This window comes from Coffea arabica, chromosome 4e, assembly GCF_036785885.1.
Source record: "Coffea arabica cultivar ET-39 chromosome 4e, Coffea Arabica ET-39 HiFi, whole genome shotgun sequence".
NCBI lineage: Eukaryota > Viridiplantae > Streptophyta > Magnoliopsida > Gentianales > Rubiaceae > Coffea > Coffea arabica.
Window position 1 is genome coordinate 18,859,788 of NC_092317.1, and position 23,694 is coordinate 18,883,481.

The 23,694-nt window shown below is 38.1% G+C and overlaps 1 protein-coding gene across 1 annotated transcript; it reads right to left on the reverse strand.

Annotated features, from left to right (window-relative positions):
• Window positions 1-21,696: 21,696 nt before the first annotated feature.
• LOC140005521 (uncharacterized) lies at window positions 21,697-22,455 on the reverse strand. Its single transcript, XM_072046527.1, has one exon. It carries the CDS (start codon window positions 22,453-22,455, stop codon window positions 21,697-21,699), a length of 759 nt encoding a protein of 252 aa, XP_071902628.1.
• Between the last annotated feature and the right edge of the window lie 1,239 nt (window positions 22,456-23,694).

The window sequence follows — 23,694 nt, forward strand, 5'->3', positions numbered from 1 at the left end:
AACTCATTGAACTCATTGGTGTCCAGCACAAGACTTTCCCAGAACTCATTGAAGCCAAATCATGTCATGAATCCACATGCAAGCACGTATGATATGCAATCGAATAAATAATGCAAGAAACATTTCACAAGTACTTTGGAAATAGTTTAGGGTCACTCACCTCCATGGCTCAGAAATCATCCATCAAATATCATTGCCTTGCTCAAATCCAAATCTTAAATCACAAACTCAATGCAAACAAGTTCCTTCAAAGTTCGGACAGCACTTCCCCTGAATTTGTTAACTTTTCCAGCCATCATGGCTTCATTATTTCCTCATTCCAATCCAAAGGTACACACACAACAACAAGTTCATCCAATAGCCATTCGGCAAGCTCCAAGTAGTACTAGTACAAGTCAAGCTAGGGAAAAGTCCGGAAATGAAAGTTAAGCTCAAAACCAGAAAAACAGTTTTGACGTCATTTTGCGGTAATGGTACCGAAGGTGCTACGATTGTCGGATGAAGGTGAAAGATACTCCATTTCGAAGCTAAGAGACAGGGCTACAATATTTTAGAAGGTCACTCAACCCAGTTTCGAGTGTAACCAGGTCAAAAACGCAAGATACCATACCAGAATCACAAAAACAGATTCACAGAACGCATTCTAGCGGAAACATCATAAATCAGGCTACCTAAGTCCAAATCCAGAAATTCCAAAACCATCTGAAAGCTAAGAAATAGGGATAAATTTCATCAGAAGACCTCAACAACCAATTTCGGAAGCAATTCCAGCCATAACAACCAATTACAGGCGCAATTCTTACATTCGGGTAAAACCAGAACAGCAATAGTAATTCCGTCTTTTCTCAAGCTACGCTGCTCCGATTGACCTGAAATTTTGTAGACACCTCCAAAATGTCATTCCCAACAATTTTCATGTTTTAAGCCAAGGCCAATTCGGCCTATAAATAGGAGCTATAAATTCGGACAGAATGAAGAACATTGAAACCTAGTTTTCCACTTTTCCTTCCAAAACAGAAATTGATTGTAATTAATCACTTTTTCCACCTCCTAGAGTCATTAAACATCATTTCCAATCATCATACATGACCCCATAATCATATCCATATGAAAACAGAAAAATCCCCAAAAATTATAAAACTTCACCAATTCAACCAAAATCAAGATATAATCCATAAAAGTGCATCTTATACCACCACCAATCATGAATTGAACATCAATTAAGGGAGGAGAGTGGTTCTTCACAACTCACCTTAGCCATACAAGAGATAGAGCAACAAATCACCTTAGCTTTCCAAACAACTCCACAAAACACCTCAAGACCACTTAGCAAAGAGATTTTATGGAATGATTTGGAGTTTTATTGGTTGGATTTGAAGATTGAGCAAGAAATAGAAGGAAGAAATTGAGAGCTTTTCTTTCTTTCTTGAGCAAGAACATTCGGCCAAGAAGCTTACAAAATGAAGCTTATTTTGATCAATTTTTTGTATTTATTTGGTAAAGGTAAAGGTAAAGTCAAATGGTCAAAGTCCAAGATTAAATCACAAGGTGACACTTGTCACCTTTTGGTTCAAAACTTATCTTTTTGTCTCTCCAATACAAATATCTTAACACTTTGTAAAATAATATCACTTAATACAAAATCCAACAAGTTGTCAAAAATATATTGCGTTTACCGCACTTGCGGGTCCCACGTTCAAAATACGCTCTTAATTTCTCAAAAACTAACCGATACTAGAAAAATCATTTTAAAACTATTTTTGCTCATAAACTTTATTTGGAGAATTTTTCTAATAAAGAAAATGCAGAAAAGGCGGGCGATTAAATAAAATAAACCCTAGAAAATTAGAAAATTTTCGGGTTCTCACACTTATACTTTTCGGGGCGTCACAATCTCCCCTCCTTAAAAGAATGTCGTCCTCGACATTTCATCTTGTACCAATCAAGTCAAGACATCCCGCAAGAATCACTAATATTGCAAACCAAACCCACAGTCCGGCATCCTAAACTTCAAACCTAGGATACACTACAGAGATCTGAAGCCTAAGCTCTGATACCAACTGTGACGACCCCACCTCCCCCTAAGGCGAACCAGAGGGTTCGGCGGGCCGCCTGCCCAGCTCTCGCCGGGACTCAGTCGTTCACTACATTCCTCAAATAAAGTGCAAGAATAAACCTCAAATATTACCATATAAATCTCAAATATACATCCACGTCTCCAATAATTACATGTCAAAAGCAAAGCGGAAATAATTCCCAACTATACATAAAATGATTTCCAAATCCAAATTGTACAAAACATAGGCCATCCAGTCACGTGCACAAGTACTACAAGTCCTTCCTTCGCCTTGAGCCCTGTGGAGGGGAATAAAATATTTTTGGGGTGAGCTAGAAGCTCAGCGAGTAACCAGTAAAATCATTAAACAAATATATTTCACAATGTTGCATTTCGATCATTTCGATGATGTCATGATTCAGAGATCAAATGTTCGTTTAGTGCTCTCGTGAGCCAGGGAAATCATAGCACTTGAACACCCAACGCTCAAATAGATCATTTAACATTAACATTAACATTAAGAGGGAGCCCCTTTTTGAGCTCCAGATAAAAATGAACATGAACCATAACTCATTGAACTCATTGGTGTCCAGCACAAGACTTTCCCAGAACTCATTGAAGCCAAATCATGTCATGAATCCACATGCAAGCACGTATGATATGCAATCGAATAAATAATGCAAGAAACATTTCACAAGTACTTTGGAAATAGTTTAGGGTCACTCACCTCCATGGCTCAGAAATCATCCATCAAATATCATTGCCTTGCTCAAATCCAAATCTTAAATCACAAACTCAATGCAAACAAGTTCCTTCAAAGTTCGGACAGCACTTCCCCTGAATTTGTTAACTTTTCCAGCCATCATGGCTTCATTATTTCCTCATTCCAATCCAAAGGTACACACACAACAACAAGTTCATCCAATAGCCATTCGGCAAGCTCCAAGTAGTACTAGTACAAGTCAAGCTAGGGAAAAGTCCGGAAATGAAAGTTAAGCTCAAAACCAGAAAAACAGTTTTGACGTCATTTTGCGGTAATGGTACCGAAGGTGCTACGATTGTCGGATGAAGGTGAAAGATACTCCATTTCGAAGCTAAGAGACAGGGCTACAATATTTTAGAAGGTCACTCAACCCAGTTTCGAGTGTAACCAGGTCAAAAACGCAAGATACCATACCAGAATCACAAAAACAGATTCACAGAACGCATTCTAGCGGAAACATCATAAATCAGGCTACCTAAGTCCAAATCCAGAAATTCCAAAACCATCTGAAAGCTAAGAAATAGGGATAAATTTCATCAGAAGACCTCAACAACCAATTTCGGAAGCAATTCCAGCCATAACAACCAATTACAGGCGCAATTCTTACATTCGGGTAAAACCAGAACAGCAATAGTAATTCCGTCTTTTCTCAAGCTACGCTGCTCCGATTGACCTGAAATTTTGTAGACACCTCCAAAATGTCATTCCCAACAATTTTCATGTTTTAAGCCAAGGCCAATTCGGCCTATAAATAGGAGCTATAAATTCGGACAGAATGAAGAACATTGAAACCTAGTTTTCCACTTTTCCTTCCAAAACAGAAATTGATTGTAATTAATCACTTTTTCCACCTCCTAGAGTCATTAAACATCATTTCCAATCATCATACATGACCCCATAATCATATCCATATGAAAACAGAAAAATCCCCAAAAATTATAAAACTTCACCAATTCAACCAAAATCAAGATATAATCCATAAAAGTGCATCTTATACCACCACCAATCATGAATTGAACATCAATTAAGGGAGGAGGGTGGTTCTTCACAACTCACCTTAGCCATACAAGAGATAGAGCAACAAATCACCTTAGCTTTCCAAACAACTCCACAAAACACCTCAAGACCACTTAGCAAAGAGATTTTATGGAATGATTTGGAGTTTTATTGGTTGGATTTGAAGATTGAGAAAGAAATAGAAGGAAGAAATTGAGAGCTTTTCTTTCTTTCTTGAGCAAGAACATTCGGCCAAGAAGCTTACAAAATGAAGCTTATTTTGATCAATTTTTTGTATTTATTTGGTAAAGGTAAAGGTAAAGTCAAATGGTCAAAGTCCAAGATTAAATCACAAGGTGACACTTGTCACCTTTTGGTTCAAAACTTATCTTTTTGTCTCTCCAATACAAATATCTTAACACTTTGTAAAATAATATCACTTAATACAAAATCCAACAAGTTGTCAAAAATATATTGCGTTTACCGCACTTGCGGGTCCCACGTTCAAAATACGCTCTTAATTTCTCAAAAACTAACCGATACTAGAAAAATCATTTTAAAACTATTTTTGCTCATAAACTTTATGTGGGGAATTTTTCTAATAAAGAAAATGCAGAAAAGGCGGGCGATTAAATAAAATAAACCCTAGAAAATTAGAAAATTTTCGGGTTCTCACACTTATACTTTTCGGGGCGTCACAATCTCCCCTCCTTAAAAGAATGTCGTCCTCGACATTTCATCTTGTACCAATCAAGTCAAGACATCCCGCAAGAATCACTAATATTGCAAACCAAACCCACAGTCCGGCATCCTAAACTTCAAACCTAGGATACACTACAGAGATCTGAAGCCTAAGCTCTGATACCAACTGTGACGACCCCACCTCCCCCTAAGGCGAACCAGAGGGTTCGGCGGGCCGCCTGCCCAGCTCTCGCCGGGACTCAGTCGTTCACTACATTCCTCAAATAAAGTGCAAGAATAAACCTCAAATATTACCATATAAATCTCAAATATACATCCACGTCTCCAATAATTACATGTCAAAAGCAAAGCGGAAATAATTCCCAACTATACATAAAATGATTTCCAAATCCAAATTGTACAAAACATAGGCCATCCAGTCACGTGCACAAGTACTACAAGTCCTTCCTTCGCCTTGAGCCCTGTGGAGGGGAATAAAATTTTTTTGGGGTGAGCTAGAAGCTCAGCGAGTAACCAGTAAAATCGTTAAACAAATATATTTCACAATGTTGCATTTCGATCATTTCGATGATGTCATGATTCAGAGATCAAATGTTCGTTTAGTGCTCTCGTGAGCCAGGGAAATCATAGCACTTGAACACCCAACGCTCAAATAGATCATTTAACATTAACATTAACATTAAGAGGGAGCCCCTTTTTGAGCTCCAGATAAAAATGAACATGAACCATAACTCATTGAACTCATTGGTGTCCAGCACAAGACTTTCCCAGAACTCATTGAAGCCAAATCATGTCATGAATCCACATGCAAGCACGTATGATATGCAATCGAATAAATAATGCAAGAAACATTTCACAAGAACTTTGGAAATAGTTTAGGGTCACTCACCTCCATGGCTCAGAAATCATCCATCAAATATCATTGCCTTGCTCAAATCCAAATCTTAAATCACAAACTCAATGCAAACAAGTTCCTTCAAAGTTCGGACAGCACTTCCCCTGAATTTGTTAACTTTTCCAGCCATCATGGCTTCATTATTTCCTCATTCCAATCCAAAGGTACACACACAACAACAAGTTCATCCAATAGCCATTCGGCAAGCTCCAAGTAGTACTAGTACAAGTCAAGCTAGGGAAAAGTCCGGAAATGAAAGTTAAGCTCAAAACCAGAAAAACAGTTTTGACGTCATTTTGCGGTAATGGTACCGAAGGTGCTACGATTGTCGGATGAAGGTGAAAGATACTCCATTTCGAAGCTAAGAGACAGGGCTACAATATTTTAGAAGGTCACTCAACCCAGTTTCGAGTGTAACCAGGTCAAAAACGCAAGATACCATACCAGAATCACAAAAACAGATTCACAGAACGCATTCTAGCGGAAACATCATAAATCAGGCTACCTAAGTCCAAATCCAGAAATTCCAAAACCATCTGAAAGCTAAGAAATAGGGATAAATTTCATCAGAAGACCTCAACAACCAATTTCGGAAGCAATTCCAGCCATAACAACCAATTACAGGCGCAATTCTTACATTCGGGTAAAACCAGAACAGCAATAGTAATTCCGTCTTTTCTCAAGCTACGCTGCTCCGATTGACCTGAAATTTTGTAGACACCTCCAAAATGTCATTGCCAACAATTTTCATGTTTTAAGCCAAGGCCAATTCGGCCTATAAATAGGAGCTATAAATTCGGACAGAATGAAGAACATTGAAACCTAGTTTTCCACTTTTCCTTCCAAAACAGAAATTGATTGTAATTAATCACTTTTTCCACCTCCCAGAGTCATTAAACATCATTTCCAATCATCATACATGACCCCATAATCATATCCATATGAAAACAGAAAAATCCCCAAAAATTATAAAACTTCACCAATTCAACCAAAATCAAGATATAATCCATAAAAGTGCATCTTATACCACCACCAATCATGAATTGAACATCAATTAAGGGAGGAGAGTGGTTCTTCACAACTCACCTTAGCCATACAAGAGATAGAGCAACAAATCACCTTAGCTTTCCAAACAACTCCACAAAACACCTCAAGACCACTTAGCAAAGAGATTTTATGGAATGATTTGGAGTTTTATTGGTTGGATTTGAAGATTGAGCAAGAAATAGAAGGAAGAAATTGAGAGCTTTTCTTTCTTTCTTGAGCAAGAACATTCGGCCAAGAAGCTTACAAAATGAAGCTTATTTTGATCAATTTTTTGTATTTATTTGGTAAAGGTAAAGGTAAAGTCAAATGGTCAAAGTCCAAGATTAAATCACAAGGTGACACTTGTCACCTTTTGGTTCAAAACTTATCTTTTTGTCTCTCCAATACAAATATCTTAACACTTTGTAAAATAATATCACTTAATACAAAATCCAACAAGTTGTCAAAAATATATTGCGTTTACCGCACTTGCGGGTCCCACGTTCAAAATACGCTCTTAATTTCTCAAAAACTAACCGATACTAGAAAAATCATTTTAAAACTATTTTTGCTCATAAACTTTATTTGGGGAATTTTTCTAATAAAGAAAATGCAGAAAAGGCGGGCGATTAAATAAAATAAACCCTAGAAAATTAGAAAATTTTCGGGTTCTCACACTTATACTTTTCGGGGCGTCACAATCTCCCCTCCTTAAAAGAATGCCGTCCTCGACATTTCATCTTGTACCAATCAAGTCAAGACATCCCGCAAGAATCACTAATATTGCAAACCAAACCCACAGTCCGGCATCCTAAACTTCAAACCTAGGATACACTACAGAGATCTGAAGCCTAAGCTCTGATACCAACTGTGACGACCCCACCTCCCCCTAAGGCGAACCAGAGGGTTCGGCGGGCCGCCTGCCCAGCTCTCGCCGGGACTCAGTCGTTCACTACATTCCTCAAATAAAGTGCAAGAATAAACCTCAAATATTACCATATAAATCTCAAATATACATCCACGTCTCCAATAATTACATGTCAAAAGCAAAGCGGAAATAATTCCCAACTATACATAAAATGATTTCCAAATCCAAATTGTACAAAACATAGGCCATCCAGTCACGTGCACAAGTACTACAAGTCCTTCCTTCGCCTTGAGCCCTGTGGAGGGGAATAAAATATTTTTGGGGTGAGCTAGAAGCTCAGCGAGTAACCAGTAAAATCATTAAACAAATATATTTCACAATGGTGCATTTCGATCATTTCGATGATGTCATGATTCAGAGATCAAATGTTCGTTTAGTGCTCTCGTGAGCCAGGGAAATCATAGCACTTGAACACCCAACGCTCAAATAGATCATTTAACATTAACATTAACATTAAGAGGGAGCCCCTTTTTGAGCTCCAGATAAAAATGAACATGAACCATAACTCATTGAACTCATTGGTGTCCAGCACAAGACTTTCCCAGAACTCATTGAAGCCAAATCATGTCATGAATCCACATGCAAGCACGTATGATATGCAATCGAATAAATAATGCAAGAAACATTTCACAAGTACTTTGGAAATAGTTTAGGGTCACTCACCTCCATGGCTCAGAAATCATCCATCAAATATCATTGCCTTGCTCAAATCCAAATCTTAAATCACAAACTCAATGCAAACAAGTTCCTTCAAAGTTCGGACAGCACTTCCCCTGAATTTGTTAACTTTTCCAGCCATCATGGCTTCATTATTTCCTCATTCCAATCCAAAGGTACACACACAACAACAAGTTCATCCAATAGCCATTCGGCAAGCTCCAAGTAGTACTAGTACAAGTCAAGCTAGGGAAAAGTCCGGAAATGAAAGTTAAGCTCAAAACCAGAAAAACAGTTTTGACGTCATTTTGCGGTAATGGTACCGAAGGTGCTACGATTGTCGGATGAAGGTGAAAGATACTCCATTTCGAAGCTAAGAGACAGGGCTACAATATTTTAGAAGGTCACTCAACCCAGTTTCGAGTGTAACCAGGTCAAAAACGCAAGATACCATACCAGAATCACAAAAACAGATTCACAGAACGCATTCTAGCGGAAACATCATAAATCAGGCTACCTAAGTCCAAATCCAGAAATTCCAAAACCATCTGAAAGCTAAGAAATAGGGATAAATTTCATCAGAAGACCTCAACAACCAATTTCGGAAGCAATTCCAGCCATAACAACCAATTACAGGCGCAATTCTTACATTCGGGTAAAACCAGAACAGCAATAGTAATTCCGTCTTTTCTCAAGCTACGCTGCTCCGATTGACCTGAAATTTTGTAGACACCTCCAAAATGTCATTCCCAACAATTTTCATGTTTTAAGCCAAGGCCAATTCGGCCTATAAATAGGAGCTATAAATTCGGACAGAATGAAGAACATTGAAACCTAGTTTTCCACTTTTCCTTCCAAAACAGAAATTGATTGTAATTAATCACTTTTTCCACCTCCTAGAGTCATTAAACATCATTTCCAATCATCATACATGACCCCATAATCATATCCATATGAAAACAGAAAAATCCCCAAAAATTATAAAACTTCACCAATTCAACCAAAATCAAGATATAATCCATAAAAGTGCATCTTATACCACCACCAATCATGAATTGAACATCAATTAAGGGAGGAGGGTGGTTCTTCACAACTCACCTTAGCCATACAAGAGATAGAGCAACAAATATTTTATGGAATGATTTGGAGTTTTATTGGTTGGATTTGAAGATTGAGAAAGAAATAGAAGGAAGAAATTGAGAGCTTTTCTTTCTTTCTTGAGCAAGAACATTCGGCCAAGAAGCTTACAAAATGAAGCTTATTTTGATCAATTTTTTGTATTTATTTGGTAAAGGTAAAGGTAAAGTCAAATGGTCAAAGTCCAAGATTAAATCACAAGGTGACACTTGTCACCTTTTGGTTCAAAACTTATCTTTTTGTCTCTCCAATACAAATATCTTAACACTTTGTAAAATAATATCACTTAATACAAAATCCAACAAGTTGTCAAAAATATATTGCGTTTACCGCACTTGCGGGTCCCACGTTCAAAATACGCTCTTAATTTCTCAAAAACTAACCGATACTAGAAAAATCATTTTAAAACTATTTTTGCTCATAAACTTTATGTGGGGAATTTTTCTAATAAAGAAAATGCAGAAAAGGCGGGCGATTAAATAAAATAAACCCTAGAAAATTAGAAAATTTTCGGGTTCTCACACTTATACTTTTCGGGGCGTCACAGCTTGAACGCACCAATTGACCACCACTTTCTTACCATACAAGTTTATTGATATTTGAGCAAAATATCCTCTTCATTGTCAACTTGTTTGACCGAAAATTAGAGGCTAGAAATAGCAAGGAAAGAAAGAGAAAAATGAAAGGTGGAGGTGGCGACACTTGTCGCCATCCTAGAGTTTCTTGGCCAAGTGAGTAACTAACCTTCTTAAACCAATTTTCTGCACTTTCCATTCATTATTTCTGCTCCATAGCCGACCAAAGAGAGAGAGAAAAGAGAGAACAAGAACAACTTTCTTCTTCTTGAATCTTAGCAATCCAAGTGACAAATCAAATTTCCAAACCGGTTAAAGTGCTAATTGTGAGTTGGGAAGCTAGAGGAACTAGAAATTTTCAAAGGAAATGGAGTATCACTCTTCCAAGCTTTGTTTTTGAGGTACTAAATCTGATCATGGTCCTTGATCTTTTAAATCTTGCTTTAAGATGTTATTTAGCTTAAGTTTTGGCTTGAGTTCAAGATGTGCAAGTAGTTGTGATGATTATTGGATGAGATATGCAAGTTAGGGTTTAATAATTTTCTGACTAAACTTGTTGTATAGTTAGTATATGTTGTATATAAGGTTATATAAGGGGCTTTGGTAGTCATTGGAACAAGAAATTTGAGAAAGTTTCATTGAAGACCAAAAATTCCAGAATCTGGAAAATTTGTTCCCCTTTCTGTCCGGTTTTGTATCCCTATGTTAGAGTCCGAATTGGCCTTGGCTTAAAACATGAAAGTTGTAGGGAATGACATTTTATAGGTTCCTGAAAAGGTTTAGGTCAATCGGAGTAGCGTAGCATGAGAAAAGTCGAAATTACCCTTGCTGTCCTGTTTCTACCCGAACCTGAGAACTGCGACTGTAATTGGTTATTTTGGGTTGGAATGCTTCGGATTTGATTGTTGAGGTCTTCTGATGAAATGTATCCCTGTATCTTAGCTTTCGGATGGCTTTGGAATTACTTGATTTGGACTTCGATAGCCTGATTTATGATGTTTCCGCTAGAATGCATTCTGTGAATCTGTTTTTGTGATTCGGGTGTAGTATTTTGCATTTTTGATATAGTTACCCTCGAAACTAGACTGAGTAGCCTTCTTCAATATTGTAGCCTCTTATGTCCTGAATATATCTACAAAATTTCCGGTCAAACGGATTTGTGTAGCTCGAGTTATAACCAAAACACTTGCACCTGTTTTGTACCCTGAAATTGTGTACGTTTTGAATTTCAGCCTCTGTCCGTGCATTTTTCCGTTTTGATCCCATGCGATTTGGGTGTCAACTCCTTCATAAGAAATGTAGATCTTGGTTTTGGCTTCGAAACGATATGAAGTATGTCGAAATCCGAGTTCCGTAGCTCCTGTTATGACCAAAACAAAATCGATCGTCAGAACTGCCTTGAATCTGGACAGTTCTGACAGGTACTTTGGCACTCAATTTTCGTTCTATTCTGAGTGGATTCAGGTCTTGACCAAAACATCAAAGTTTTATCCTTATGTCTCAGCTTTCTAATGCCTTTGGAATTTCCTGATTTGGATTTGTGAGTTGGGAGTTATGGTCCAGTAAACATACTATGTTCGTTACTCTAGAGTGCGAATTCCTGGAACGGTTTTCTGTACTTTCGACCTATTTCTGTTCAGATCCGGATTTAGGTGTCTTCATGAAAATTGTAGCCCTTCCTCTTAGCTTCGTAACGGTACCTCATGTACCTTGATCCGACATTCCTAGGATAACTTTTGATCAAAACGGTTTGAGAAGGCAGATTTGACCATTTCCGTTTGCCTTTCCGCGCGGGCGCGTGCACCCGTTTTGCCGTTTCCGCACTTGCATGTGCCGATTTTGCCGTTTTGCTTGTTTTAAGTATGTTAGTAGCCGTTTGTGATATATTGTGACACAATTTTCAATTTCAGACGTTGGTGAGTTAGGTGGAGCCGGTGGGGCCTACTAGCTACTCCTCGTGGCACGAATTTCGTACTTTTGCTCTTTTGTTCGTTGTGTAAGTATTCAGGCCACTCTTATGTGTTAGTTGCTTATGTGTTTTGATATGAATGAAATGGGTACCTAGGCGAGGGTGTACTTTATCACACTCGACCTAAACCCTAACTTGCGCACATATTTGTACATGGCTTGTGTATATGAGAAATTTTGAAACTAAAACCCTTGAGCTTGTGGCTCGGGGTGACTTTTGAATAATTTTGTGAAGTTTGTGAGTTTGGGGTTGATCTTCCGACCTAGATGGACTATTCGAGCCGGTCAGGGCTTGGTCGAAGCTAGTCCAACTTAGTCTGAGGTCACCAAGTTTGTGAATCCGGTTCACCGAGAATGTGGACCAAGTTTGTGACCCGAGCTTGTGAACCAAGCTCAAGTTTGTGATTTCGTTCGCTCGAGCAAGTTTGTGAGGTGCCTGGCCAGAGAGGGTGATAAGGTGTTCGGTGGGTGTACAAGTGAAGTTTCTACGGACCTTATTTATGGCCGACGGAGTGTCGACAGGAGATCACGCATGACAAATGACTTGGCTTTGGAGCCACCTGTATCCTTATTATGTGATGTTACTTTTCTGCTTTTGCTTTACCCTTACTGTGCAATTGTTGTTACGTGAGATTTAAGCTTTTGCCCCTGTTTACTTACTAAGCATATAGCTTACCCCTTTCCTTTTGTTTTCCTTAGCAGGGGCCGACGCGGGGACTTTTGACACATACACTAGTATAGTTAGGTTTGATTGTAACAGTCAGACAGTTAGGATGTTTGTTTTTGTTTTGGTGGTTTGTATAAGAACCCTCCATATGGTCTACCTTCTGCTGGTCGTTATTCTAATGTATTAGAGTGGTTTGACTCGATACTTTTGAAGGTGTAAATAGAACTCTTTTGGCGTTAGATATCTTGTGAATAGTATGCTTGTAGGTTTATTGAATTTTATTGTTTTAAAATTTTGAGTCCCGGCGAGAGCTGGGCAGGCGGCCCGCCGAACCCTTTGGTTCGCCTTAGGGGGAGGTGGGGCTGTCACAAGATTGCACTCATGTACAATCTAAGAAGATAGCCTTAATTTCTCGCAAATCGAGACTCAAAGTGGGGTTTTAATAATACAAGGAAAATTCAATTTTCATCTTGAAATCAAGTGTAAAACAGTCAAGCAATCTTGAAGGAAAAAGGTGAGTTCTAAAAGCTCAATTTCCTTTAAGTTCGGAAATTTCAGTTTTGACAAGCAATCTTTGAAAAATCGTATCTCATTCTCTGTAAGTCCAAAATAGAAAAACTTGGTACCGATGGAAACTACTTCCAAAGTACTAAAAGTTCCTAGAAGGCACTTTTCCATGATTCCAAATTGAAGACATTCAAATTTCAGTTTCAATTTTCTAATTTGAACTCCCAAGACAGCTTTGGAGTTGGTTTTTGGCAAATTTTGGAAATTCGGCAAAATTCGTGAAATGTGAAGTAGCCTCTCCAATTTGAAACTAAATTAGAGTTATAATCAAAGTTTAAAAAAAACCAAACAAAACAAGAATCAAAGTTTTGAGCGCCAAGATATAGCAGCTCAAAGTTGGCTAAAAATTCCTCATTGATCAAGAATTTCCAGATTTGAAACATGAATTTTGGGACTTCAGTTGGGCATTGAAATAGACTCGGAATGGCACCAATTTTGGTAGTTTTATTCTACAATATAAGGGATATTCCTCTGTCAAATTTCATATAAAAATTCGTTCAGGAAATCAGTTAACAAAGCCATTAAAGTTCCAAGAATTTCCAAGGCAAATCTGCCTTACTTCAGTTTTCCTTTTTCAAACATTTGGCCAATGAAATCTTCTCAAACATGGTTCATTTGTGAAGACAAGGTCTAATAAACATCCAAGATGTGTTTGATAGGTGATTAACACCAAGGATTTCGAATAACAAGTCCCAAATCAAGATTAGCTATAAATCAGTCCAGAATTAGGGTTTTCTTTCACGAAGACAGCTCTGAAATCCGGCCACAACTCACTCAATTCAACTCGGAATTGAGTGTGGTTGATGGCGTTGGAAACTAAATTGATAAGGTTACAATTTCTCAGAAGGAATCATTTTAAAAGTCTGTCCACAACTAGCTCATATTTGAGCATCATGTCGCAGCTCAAAACAAGGCTTCCAGTACAAACGAGAAACAGAACAGGAAAATTTACAGGGTTGGTACGGCTCACTCAAGTGGAATCAGGAAATAAATTTTATACCATTGGAAAACTGAAAATGTCTAATTTCTAATTCCGCAAACGGCACTTGATTTAGACGTCGGAGCAAAGAGTTATGGCCGAAACAAAACCACTACCAGAGAGGCTTTGGTTACGTTTCCAGTTTAGCTACATTTTCGAAATCTCAACTTTTGGCCAACCAATTTGAATGATTTTTGGTGGAAACTTTCCACACAACCCACACAACATATTTACATCAAAATCAAGTCAATTGAACCACAAAAAAATACACTAATGGTCACAGTAAAACAGGGACAGAATCGTCACTTTTGCCTGAGTTTTCTTTCACAACACAACTTATTTTCGCTAGATTAAGCACTAATCCAACATAAATAACATCAAGTCTCATCAAATCAGTTCATCAAGCCATTGTGGGATTTTATAGAGCCCACTCACAAGATTTCCAACAATATAAAGCTAGCCACATGAATCTATGAGCTCATGAGTGCAATACAACTTATATAAACCAAGATTCAAAAGGTTGATCATCATTTACCTCCTTAGATGGCTAGAGTAGAAATTTTCGGTCACCTTAAGCCTAAGAAAACTGTGAGAAATAAGCTCCTTGCCTAGCTTAAGTTGATCTCCAAGTGATTTGCAAGTTGTGTGTAAATTTTGAAGTGATTTGATGAAGAAATGAAGCAAGATGATGAAGAAATTTGGTCTTGTTCTTCGTCCTTGTTGTTCGTCCAGCAAGAGCAAGAGAGAGAGTGTTGTGTGCTGATGAGAAAGCTTCTTGAGGAAGCTTAAGTGTGTGGCCCAAAAGTGCTCCAAAAGTCAACCCTTTAATAGTGCGCGTTCGCGCGCGTTTCGTGCCCGATTCCGCTCGGCTTTGTTTCACTTGTGCACTAAACCTCCAATGCACTTTCTTAAATATTATAATTAGTCACTCTTCATAGTCTAGAATAAATTCCTTAAATCTCCAATTAACCGCTCCGGCTCGATATACGCGAACTTTCGATTCTCTTGCGATACAGCGAAATTTCTAAGAAATTCTTATAACGATAGTATACTAACCATCACTTGAGTACTTAAACATAAAAATACCTATTTTAAGACTAATGTATAAGTCTTCAATCTCCAAACTCATTGTACCCTTGAAACGATTGTTACCTCCAAACGCGAATTCACTATCCTCACTAAACGAGCTTTCCAAAAATTAATTTTTGTAACAAGTCATTTTAAAAACACATGTAAGCCATAGTTCCATGTAAATAAGTTTAAAATGGTTGAAATGAATTATTCGGAGAAAATGGGTGAGTAAATAATTAATTAAGCCAGTAAAATAAAATAAAAATAAGAAAAATTGCGGGTCCTCACAACCTTCCCACGTGAGTTTTTACCTATAAATTGATAGAGAGGTAGTCCACATATGGAAGTTTAAGTGTACCAAGTTTGCTGTAATTTTAATATCATTTTGATACCCAAATAACGCCCCAAAGATTGCTCTTCAAATCTGGAAAAATTCGATCAGTGTACAAAATTCAACTGACTTTAAGCTATTATATCTTGATGCTCAAAACTCCGAATTTAGTTCCGTTTGTCATGGTTGAAACCTTGTTTGGAACTCTTATGTTTTTGTGAATTTCAAGGGCTGATTCCCTTTCTGTGAATTATGCCGAATTTTCAAAGATTGCTGGGAAAACTAAGACTGGTTCAAACCTGTCTTCTTGGAACTGAAACTTTGAGCTGAAAAATGAATGCCTTCCGTTTAGAATCTTGGAAAAGTTTCTTCTAGGAACTTTTAGTACTCCAAACCTAGATTCCATTTTTGGACATGCGAAACTCAAGATTTGATTTTTTCAAGTTTGTCGCTTAAAGCTGAAATTTCCCGATTTCTTATGAAATGAGTTTTTGAGAGCTTGTCACTCTCTCTCGATATCGATAGACCATTTTAAACTCGATTTCATGGAAGAGGCAAGTCTCTCTTGGGACTTTAAATCCTCACTTTTGAACCTCGATTTTTGAGAGATTAAGGTTCTCTTTTAAGACATTGACTTAGTCTAAACACGTGTACATTCTTTCTTGATTAATGCATGGTTGTGAGTAAAAGTTACTCGTTATTTGCTCAAGTGCTCAAGAGGATCTTCAAGAGAATCTCGAAGCGGACGCCTAAAATCTTGTTTGAGCACTTACTCACTTTTTTATTTGGTAAGTGTCAAGTGCATAACTAATTGTCAATTATGTGAATTGCCTCTTATTGATTAAATGATTTACAATTGTCAAGTCGAGTGTGTACTTTATCGCACTCGTTCTCTTTTAATTGATTATATAATTGAATTGCTCATAATTGAATGTATAATTGTAGTTGAATTACCGATTGAAGTGAATCTCATCGGCTTATAATTGTATTTGTCGATTGGAGAGACCCTCATCGACTTGTAATAGTAATCGGGGGATGCCCAAATCTCAATTGGCTGACCTTGCGACTCGAGCCAGCATGGGCTTGGTCGAGAAGCTCGGTGAACCTTGAGATAATCAAAAGTTTGATCTATTAAGAGATCTCATTTGGCATACTCGTGGAGTAGTACCTTTTATAAAAGAAGAGCGGGCCCGGGGCAGGGGGTGTAACAGTGAACGGGAATGAAGAGTAAGTGGAGTCCTATGGATTTAATACCTACCTGGTTTTGATGGAGTGTCATTCCATGGAGGTATTTGATCGAGTCTTGGCGAAGCAAGTGGAATTTAGCTCCTGAGAGCTCCTGTATCCTTATTAAGTGTGTTAATGTTATTTATGAGTTATTTGAACTTCCTGTTTATTTCTCGTACAAATGCCATTGCTACTTGAACCATGTGTTTGCATGTTCTTTTGGCCTCACTGAGCGTCAACTCACCCCATTAGCTTTGTTTTCCTTAACAGGAGCTTAGAATGGAAAGAATTTTGGAGAAGCCGGTTTGATTACTTTTGATTAGTATTTTGGGCTGTATTTGACTAGCCAACTTCTAGTGATTGTACTTTTGGGAAAAGTGATGTACTTTTGAGAACTTGTGTTGTAAGATTTGAATATTTATTTAAGGAAGCTACTTTTCTTACTTCGACTGTTATTCTTTGGTTGTGTATCTTTAAGCTTGAATTGAAATTGTATCGAGTCCTGGCGAGAGTTGAACAGGCATTCCGCGGATACCCTTGGATTCGCCCTTGGGAGAAGTGGGAGCGTCACAGTGTCTCCACTTAGTTACAGTAATCACCAAGGCTAGCAGTTCCTTTTCATAGATGGATAATCCCAAGTTCCTTGGTCCTATGCTCTAGCTCAGGAATGCTATAGGCCTCTTCTCTTGCATCAATACTACTCCTACACCTCCACAGCAGGCATCAATCTCAATTATAAATGGTTTAGTAAAGTCAGGCAGTGCTAGTATAAGGGTACTACACATTGCTAATTTCAGCTTCTGAAATGCCTTATCAGCTTCTGCACTCCAATGGAAGCCATCTTTCTTCAACAGCAAGTTGAAAGGCTTTGCTATAGTTCCATACCCTTTCACAAACTTCCTGTAATATTCTGTCAATCCCAGAAATCCCTTCAATTGCTTTACTATAGTTGGTTTTCGCTAGTTCATCATGCTCTCCACCTTCTTAGGGTTAGCCATTACCCCTCGATCAAAAATGATGTGGCCTAAATACTCCACTTCTGATTGAGCAAATGAGCATTTGCTTCTTTTAGCATATAATTGATGATTGTTCAAGATAGTCAGCATTTCTAATACATGCTTTAGGTGACTCTCCAAGAACGGGCTATACACTAGAATGTCATCAAAGAATGCCAAAACATACTTCTTCAACTATTCTCTAAAAATATGGTTCATGAGACTCTAGAAAGTAGCTGGGGCATTAGTCAAACCAAATAGCATGGCCTTGAATTTGTAAAGTCCTTGGTGGGTTCTAAATGCTGTCTTGTGTTTGTCTTCCATCTTAACTCTGATTTGATAATAGCCAGCCCTTAAGTCCATCTTAGTAAAGAACTTAGAGCCATGTATGTGACGACCCTACCTCCCCCTAGGGCGTACCCCAGAGTTTAGCGGACCGCCTGCCCAACCCTCGCCAGGACTCACTCACTTCAAATAAAATAAGTTACAACCTCAAGAGTAAAGAAAATAACAGTTCCCAAACTTGGAACGTACATGTACATTCATTTTTATTCAAAGCATTCGTACAATCCCAAATATATCACAAGATTTAAGTTCTCAATATATTCAACCCTAATTGAACGACTAGTGTTAGTACAATCGCAAAATTTTCAAAAACTAGACTATGCTAGCCTGTACCAGTCTCATGTCTCGCTCGTGCCCTCTGTAAGGAAAATAAATGGCGTGAAATGAGCTAAAAGCCCAGTAAGGTTCCAAATAGCAAGTTGACCATTATTTAAATACGCACGTATCAAAGTAGCAAAGTAACTAGCGTAACAAGTTCATTAAAGTGAGCAATAACACTTCAAGTAGCAAATCTCAAAATGAGCGAGTGTAAAATTCTTTTCCTAAAAGAAACAATAACACTACGAATAACAATCAAAGTATAAAGATACAGATGGCTCTCAGGAGCCAAATTCCCTTTGCTTCACCAGAGCTTGATCAAGTATTAGTTGACACTCCGTCAACTTTCAAGTAAAGTAACCAATCCAGTAGTGCTTCGCTTCACACCAATCCGTCCACCATTCAACCCCTTTACCGGGCCCGAACACCAACTAAACACTGGTGGTAATACTCGAGTATACCGATTAGTCGATGAGGTAACACTCCACTCGACAACACCAGATACCCATGGTTCGTTATCTAATCAACCAAGCCCTTGCTGGCTCGACTCGATTAACTAGCCAATGGGGTTTGGGTTCTCAAGTAATCACTATAGTCGATGACCAATCGACTTAGTCAAGAGAAAAGTACGGAAACGGAAATGAGAGGCACCTCCCACTCAGATAGAGTGTGGTACATACTGCTGCTCAACACTTACAAGTCAAGCACAAGTATATCAAGTCAATTGTAACCATAAACGAGTACATATCACATTAGGGCAAGTGCGATAAAGTACACCCTTGCCCGACCCTGCTAATCACATATCATTCGATCACATTGGTCAAGTATTGAAAACAAGTGTCAAGTTCAATCAGGTATTTAGAAGCACTCACCAAAGATTTAGTGCTTGTCAAAAATCACGTTCAGGTGTAACTCCTTGGTCGAAGTCCAAATCTGTGATACAATATCATTTAAAAGCTTTGAAATCAACTAGGGTTCGAAACTTAAGAGTTTCGCTTCAAGAAGATCAAGTAAATGAAACTCATTTAGAAAGGGTTCATGTTACGTATCAAACTCTGGAGAATTCATGCTCGCTCTTTTAGTGTTGCTAAAGAAGCAACCAAAACTTTGGAATTCACATTTAAGTCCAAAAGACGAGGAAAACATTTTCCGAGTGGTCACTACTTTCATTTTTACAAAGGTACGAGTTTCGGCCAAATTCCAGCTTATATACCTCTACGAAAGAAGATTCGAATACCCTAGACAATTCAAGTTCAATTCGACCTCAAATATTTGCTCAATTCGTGAGTACTCACGCCTAACCCTCGAGTGAAAATTTGGGCGGCATGCCCTTTGTATTTAGTTATTTTTCAGCCATTTATGGTTTCATTATTTTCCTCAAATCAGCCCAAATTCACACATAAACAATCTTAACACAATAGCCCTTCAATAGGTTTAATGTTATCCCAATACAAGGCAATCCTAGCAATGCAACTATCAAAATCAAAACTGGAAACTAGTATTAAAGAAGAATAACTAAGTAGCAGGCTTGACACCTTCTAGCGTTTTGGTCACAACTGAAGCTACGCTTATCGGATTGGGGTAAATTTTATGGTGTTTCGAAGCTAAGACATCACCACCTAGTTCGTGCATTGTCAAGGTCAAAATGTGAAATCTCAGAGAAAACAGAAAACTGTCCGCAAAACAGTGCATTTGGCAGTTAGGGGTAATTTTGTCATTTCACATGCTACAGTGCTCTGATTGAGTTGAAATTTTACAGGCAGCTATATAACTCTATTCCCTACAACTTTAATGTTTTGACCTAGGCCTGATTTGGCCTCTAACATGGACAAATTAAATAGGTCAGAAGCTGGAATTTTAGAACTAAAGCTGAAAATTTCAACCAAAGCTGGAAAACCATATACCAAAGCTTAAAAGTTCACATCAAAGTTAAACCATCTCATATCAAAACTATCAAGTTCATCTCATGGCTGGAAAATGCATATCAAGGCTGGAAATTACATGCTACCCTAGCCAAAACCATAAAATCTTTCATAACCATGCTTCTTTTAGCTTCAATCATAACTTATCTTGAATTAATCTCAAGAGATGTTTTCTAGAAACTTACCTCAAACCCCAAGCAAACAGGAGTTTTATTCCTCCAAAAACTCCACCAAGGTCTTCTTTTCAAACTTAACTTAAGATTAATCGGCATGGATTTGGGTTAGTGTTTGGATTTTCCACAAATCAAACAAGGAAATCAAGATGGAATTTTTCCCTCTTCCTCTCCTCTCTCTCTCGGCCAAGCTTGCAAGAAAATGAAATGGTTGGGTTCAATGTGTACAAGATGAAGACTAAGAAAGGCTTGGTCAAAGGGTCTTGGTCAAGACCTTGGATAGATTTTTTTTTCCTCTTTGTTTTTCCCCCTAGCTCACGGTTCTCTCTCTCTCACCTTCTCTTGAGTTTGTTTCGTTTGGTTTTAAGACAAGAAAGAAGAATTAAATGATAAGAAAGTTTTGGTCAAAAGTCAAAGAAAGAGGCTTGTCACCATCTTCTAGAGAATTCTCATTTTTCTTTCTTTTCTCCCTTTTTCTTGGTCCAAAATTTCAGCTGGATTGAGGATATTTTGAGGCTGATTTTGTTCAATTAATAACAAGGAAATTGAGGTAATAAAGTAGTGTTCAAGTGGTGTACTCAATCGGTAGCAAACGGTGCACGTCGGTTCAAGCCTATTTTCCTTAACTCGCACGTACTTGTGGTTTTACTTATGGTTCACTAACTTATTATTAGCACTTCTAATCACATACTTTCTCTTACTTAATACTCATTCTTATCCATCAAATTTAGTACACGCACCTCACCAAGTGATCACACTACCAAAATGCACTAAAGACATACCAAAAACCCTAGTATGCACAAAAAATCCTAACTTATACCCTTCCTTTAGAAAAATCATATCTTGAGTTATAAATGTCAAACATTCATATAACTTGGCTTGCTAAAAACTAGATTTAAAACACTAATAATCTTTAGAAGACACCTCAAAGAGATTTAGTTCATAAGTTGGTCCAAATTGAGCCATAAGCTCCTACAACATTCCTATGTTTACTTGTGCAGAGCAGAATTTTTAGTCAACTTTGCCAATTTTCTAGAATTTATAGACATTGAATCAAACTCTGAATTTTACATCATAAGAAGCCCTATGAGTCTAGTTTCAAATGGAACTCAATTCCAACTTTCCTATATGAAGTTATAGCCAATTTCCCAAAGCTGCGCAGAGCCTCTTGCGAAAATTTCTAGATTTTCTAACAACTTGAGATTATGAAACTTTTTTTAACAAAATTCACTCCCTTGGCTCAAATTCAACCACTAAAACAACCAAGAATCTAAGGCAAGTAAGTTCAAATAAGAGCTATAAAGACAAGTAAAATTTCGGGGTCTCACAATGTAATTCATCAATCAACTCATCTATCAATGGCATAGGAAATTTGTCTTTTACTAGCAGTTCACTGAGCTATCTATTGTCAACACAGAACCTCCAGCTTTCATCCTTTTTCTTTACAAATAGTACTGGAGATGCAAAAGAGCTATTGCTAGGTTGTATGATCCCCATTTGTAACATTTCCTTGACCAATTTCTCTATTTTAGCCTTCTGCACATAAGGACACCTGTATGGTCTGATCTGAAATGAAGCTGCCCCTTCTTTCAGTGGAATGCCATGGTCATGACTTCTGACTGGAGGCATGCCCTGTGACTCAGCAAACACTTTCCCAAATTGGTTCAGTAATACCTTCATTTCTGCAAGCATCCTCCCAGGAGTTTCCTCACCCTCCTCCACTACATGTAGACCATATGACTGTTTCCTTTTCCATTTAGCTAGTTTACTTCCCTTGATAAGTTTCAACTTTAGCTTCCCTACTTCTCCTTTTAACTCCACTGGCTCTTTTCCCTTATGGAATTTCATGGTCAGTTGTTTGAAGTCAAATTCAATAGGACTATATTTGGCTAGCCAATCAACTCCTAGCACCTTATCACAGCTTCCCAACTTTAAGGTGTTCAATTGATTTTGGAAATCATGTCCTTGTATATTCCATTCCAATATCTTTTGTAGTTGCCTGGATTCTAATTTCTCGCCATTTGCTGCATTAACTATTAAAGGTACCCCAGAAGTTTGCAGTCGTAAGGTTTCTGTTAATTTTTCATCTTTGAAGCAATGAGTACTGCCATTGTCAATAAGAATCAGTATCTCTCTCCCTGCTAGTTTACCCCTCATTTTAATAGTCTTGTGTTCATTTCCCCCTGCTAATGCATGAATGGAACTTCTATGTTCTCATTACTTAGTTCCCCCTCAGGACAGTCACAAAATTCTTCAGCATCACCCCCTTGCCTCTCAAGTGTGTCACTAGATTCAATAGGCTCATCTACCAATATGAAGTGCATATGAGCTTGTTTGCAGACATGCCCTAGGGTATAGGGCTCAACGCATTTAAAACACAACCCTTTTTCTCTCCGGCAACTGAACTCAGATGAAGTAATTCCTTTGAATTGATTATCTGAGTGTGCCCCTTTTGTTATTGTTCTTACTGAGAGTTAGTTCTGTTTTCTTGTATCGTGTGTTAGGCCACTTCATTTGTAGAGTTTTGTAAATGAGATGAGAAGAGCTATTTCTGCATTATTTTCCCTTGTGTTTTCCTAATGGCTTCTAGATTTTTCTCCTGCAGTTTAGCAGCTTCAATAGCATCTGCTAAGATAAGGGGTTTGGTCATCCTAACCATGTTAACAATTTCGCTCTTCAAGCCACAAGAAATAGGATTTATAATAAGAATCATGTTGTCCAGGAAGGGAAGACATTACCAGAGATTTCAGCAACTTAAACCTCTCCAAGTATTTTGCTATACTCCCAGTCTGCACCAGTTTGTTAAACTCCTCTATAGCCTTCTCTGGATCTCCTTGTCCAAACCTCTCACATACAGTCATTGCCAACTCATTCCATGGAACTGCTCCTTTCTCATGGTACATTCCATGGAACCAGATGCCTGCCTTGTCTTTAAAGTAGAGTTGAGTAATGTCAGATTTCAGCTCTTATTCTAGTCCATGGATCCGGAAGTATTTGTTGGCTCTTCTGACCCATTCTCTGGGATTTTCCCTATCAAACAAAGGAAAGTCTATCCTAGGCAATTTAGTTCCCCCCTTTCCCTCTGGATTTTCATACTTCCCTTTGACCACCTCCATCATCTGGTCGTTCCCAAAGCTGTATTCCTCTACTACTTTCCCCTATCATTCAGTTTGGACATAATCTGTGCCATCATATTCATCATCCCCTCATACATTTGATCCAGATTCTTAATTTCCGTCTCAGTGGTCTCCTGTCTATGTTCCATTGTCCTCTCAGCCTATTCTATTCCATCATTTCTATTGTCAAAAGTTCTCACTACACTCCCCAGCTCCGTTAGATCCTTCCTCAACATCTCTTCCTGAGTCTTAGTCATCTCAATGGCTTGTAGTTGGGCTC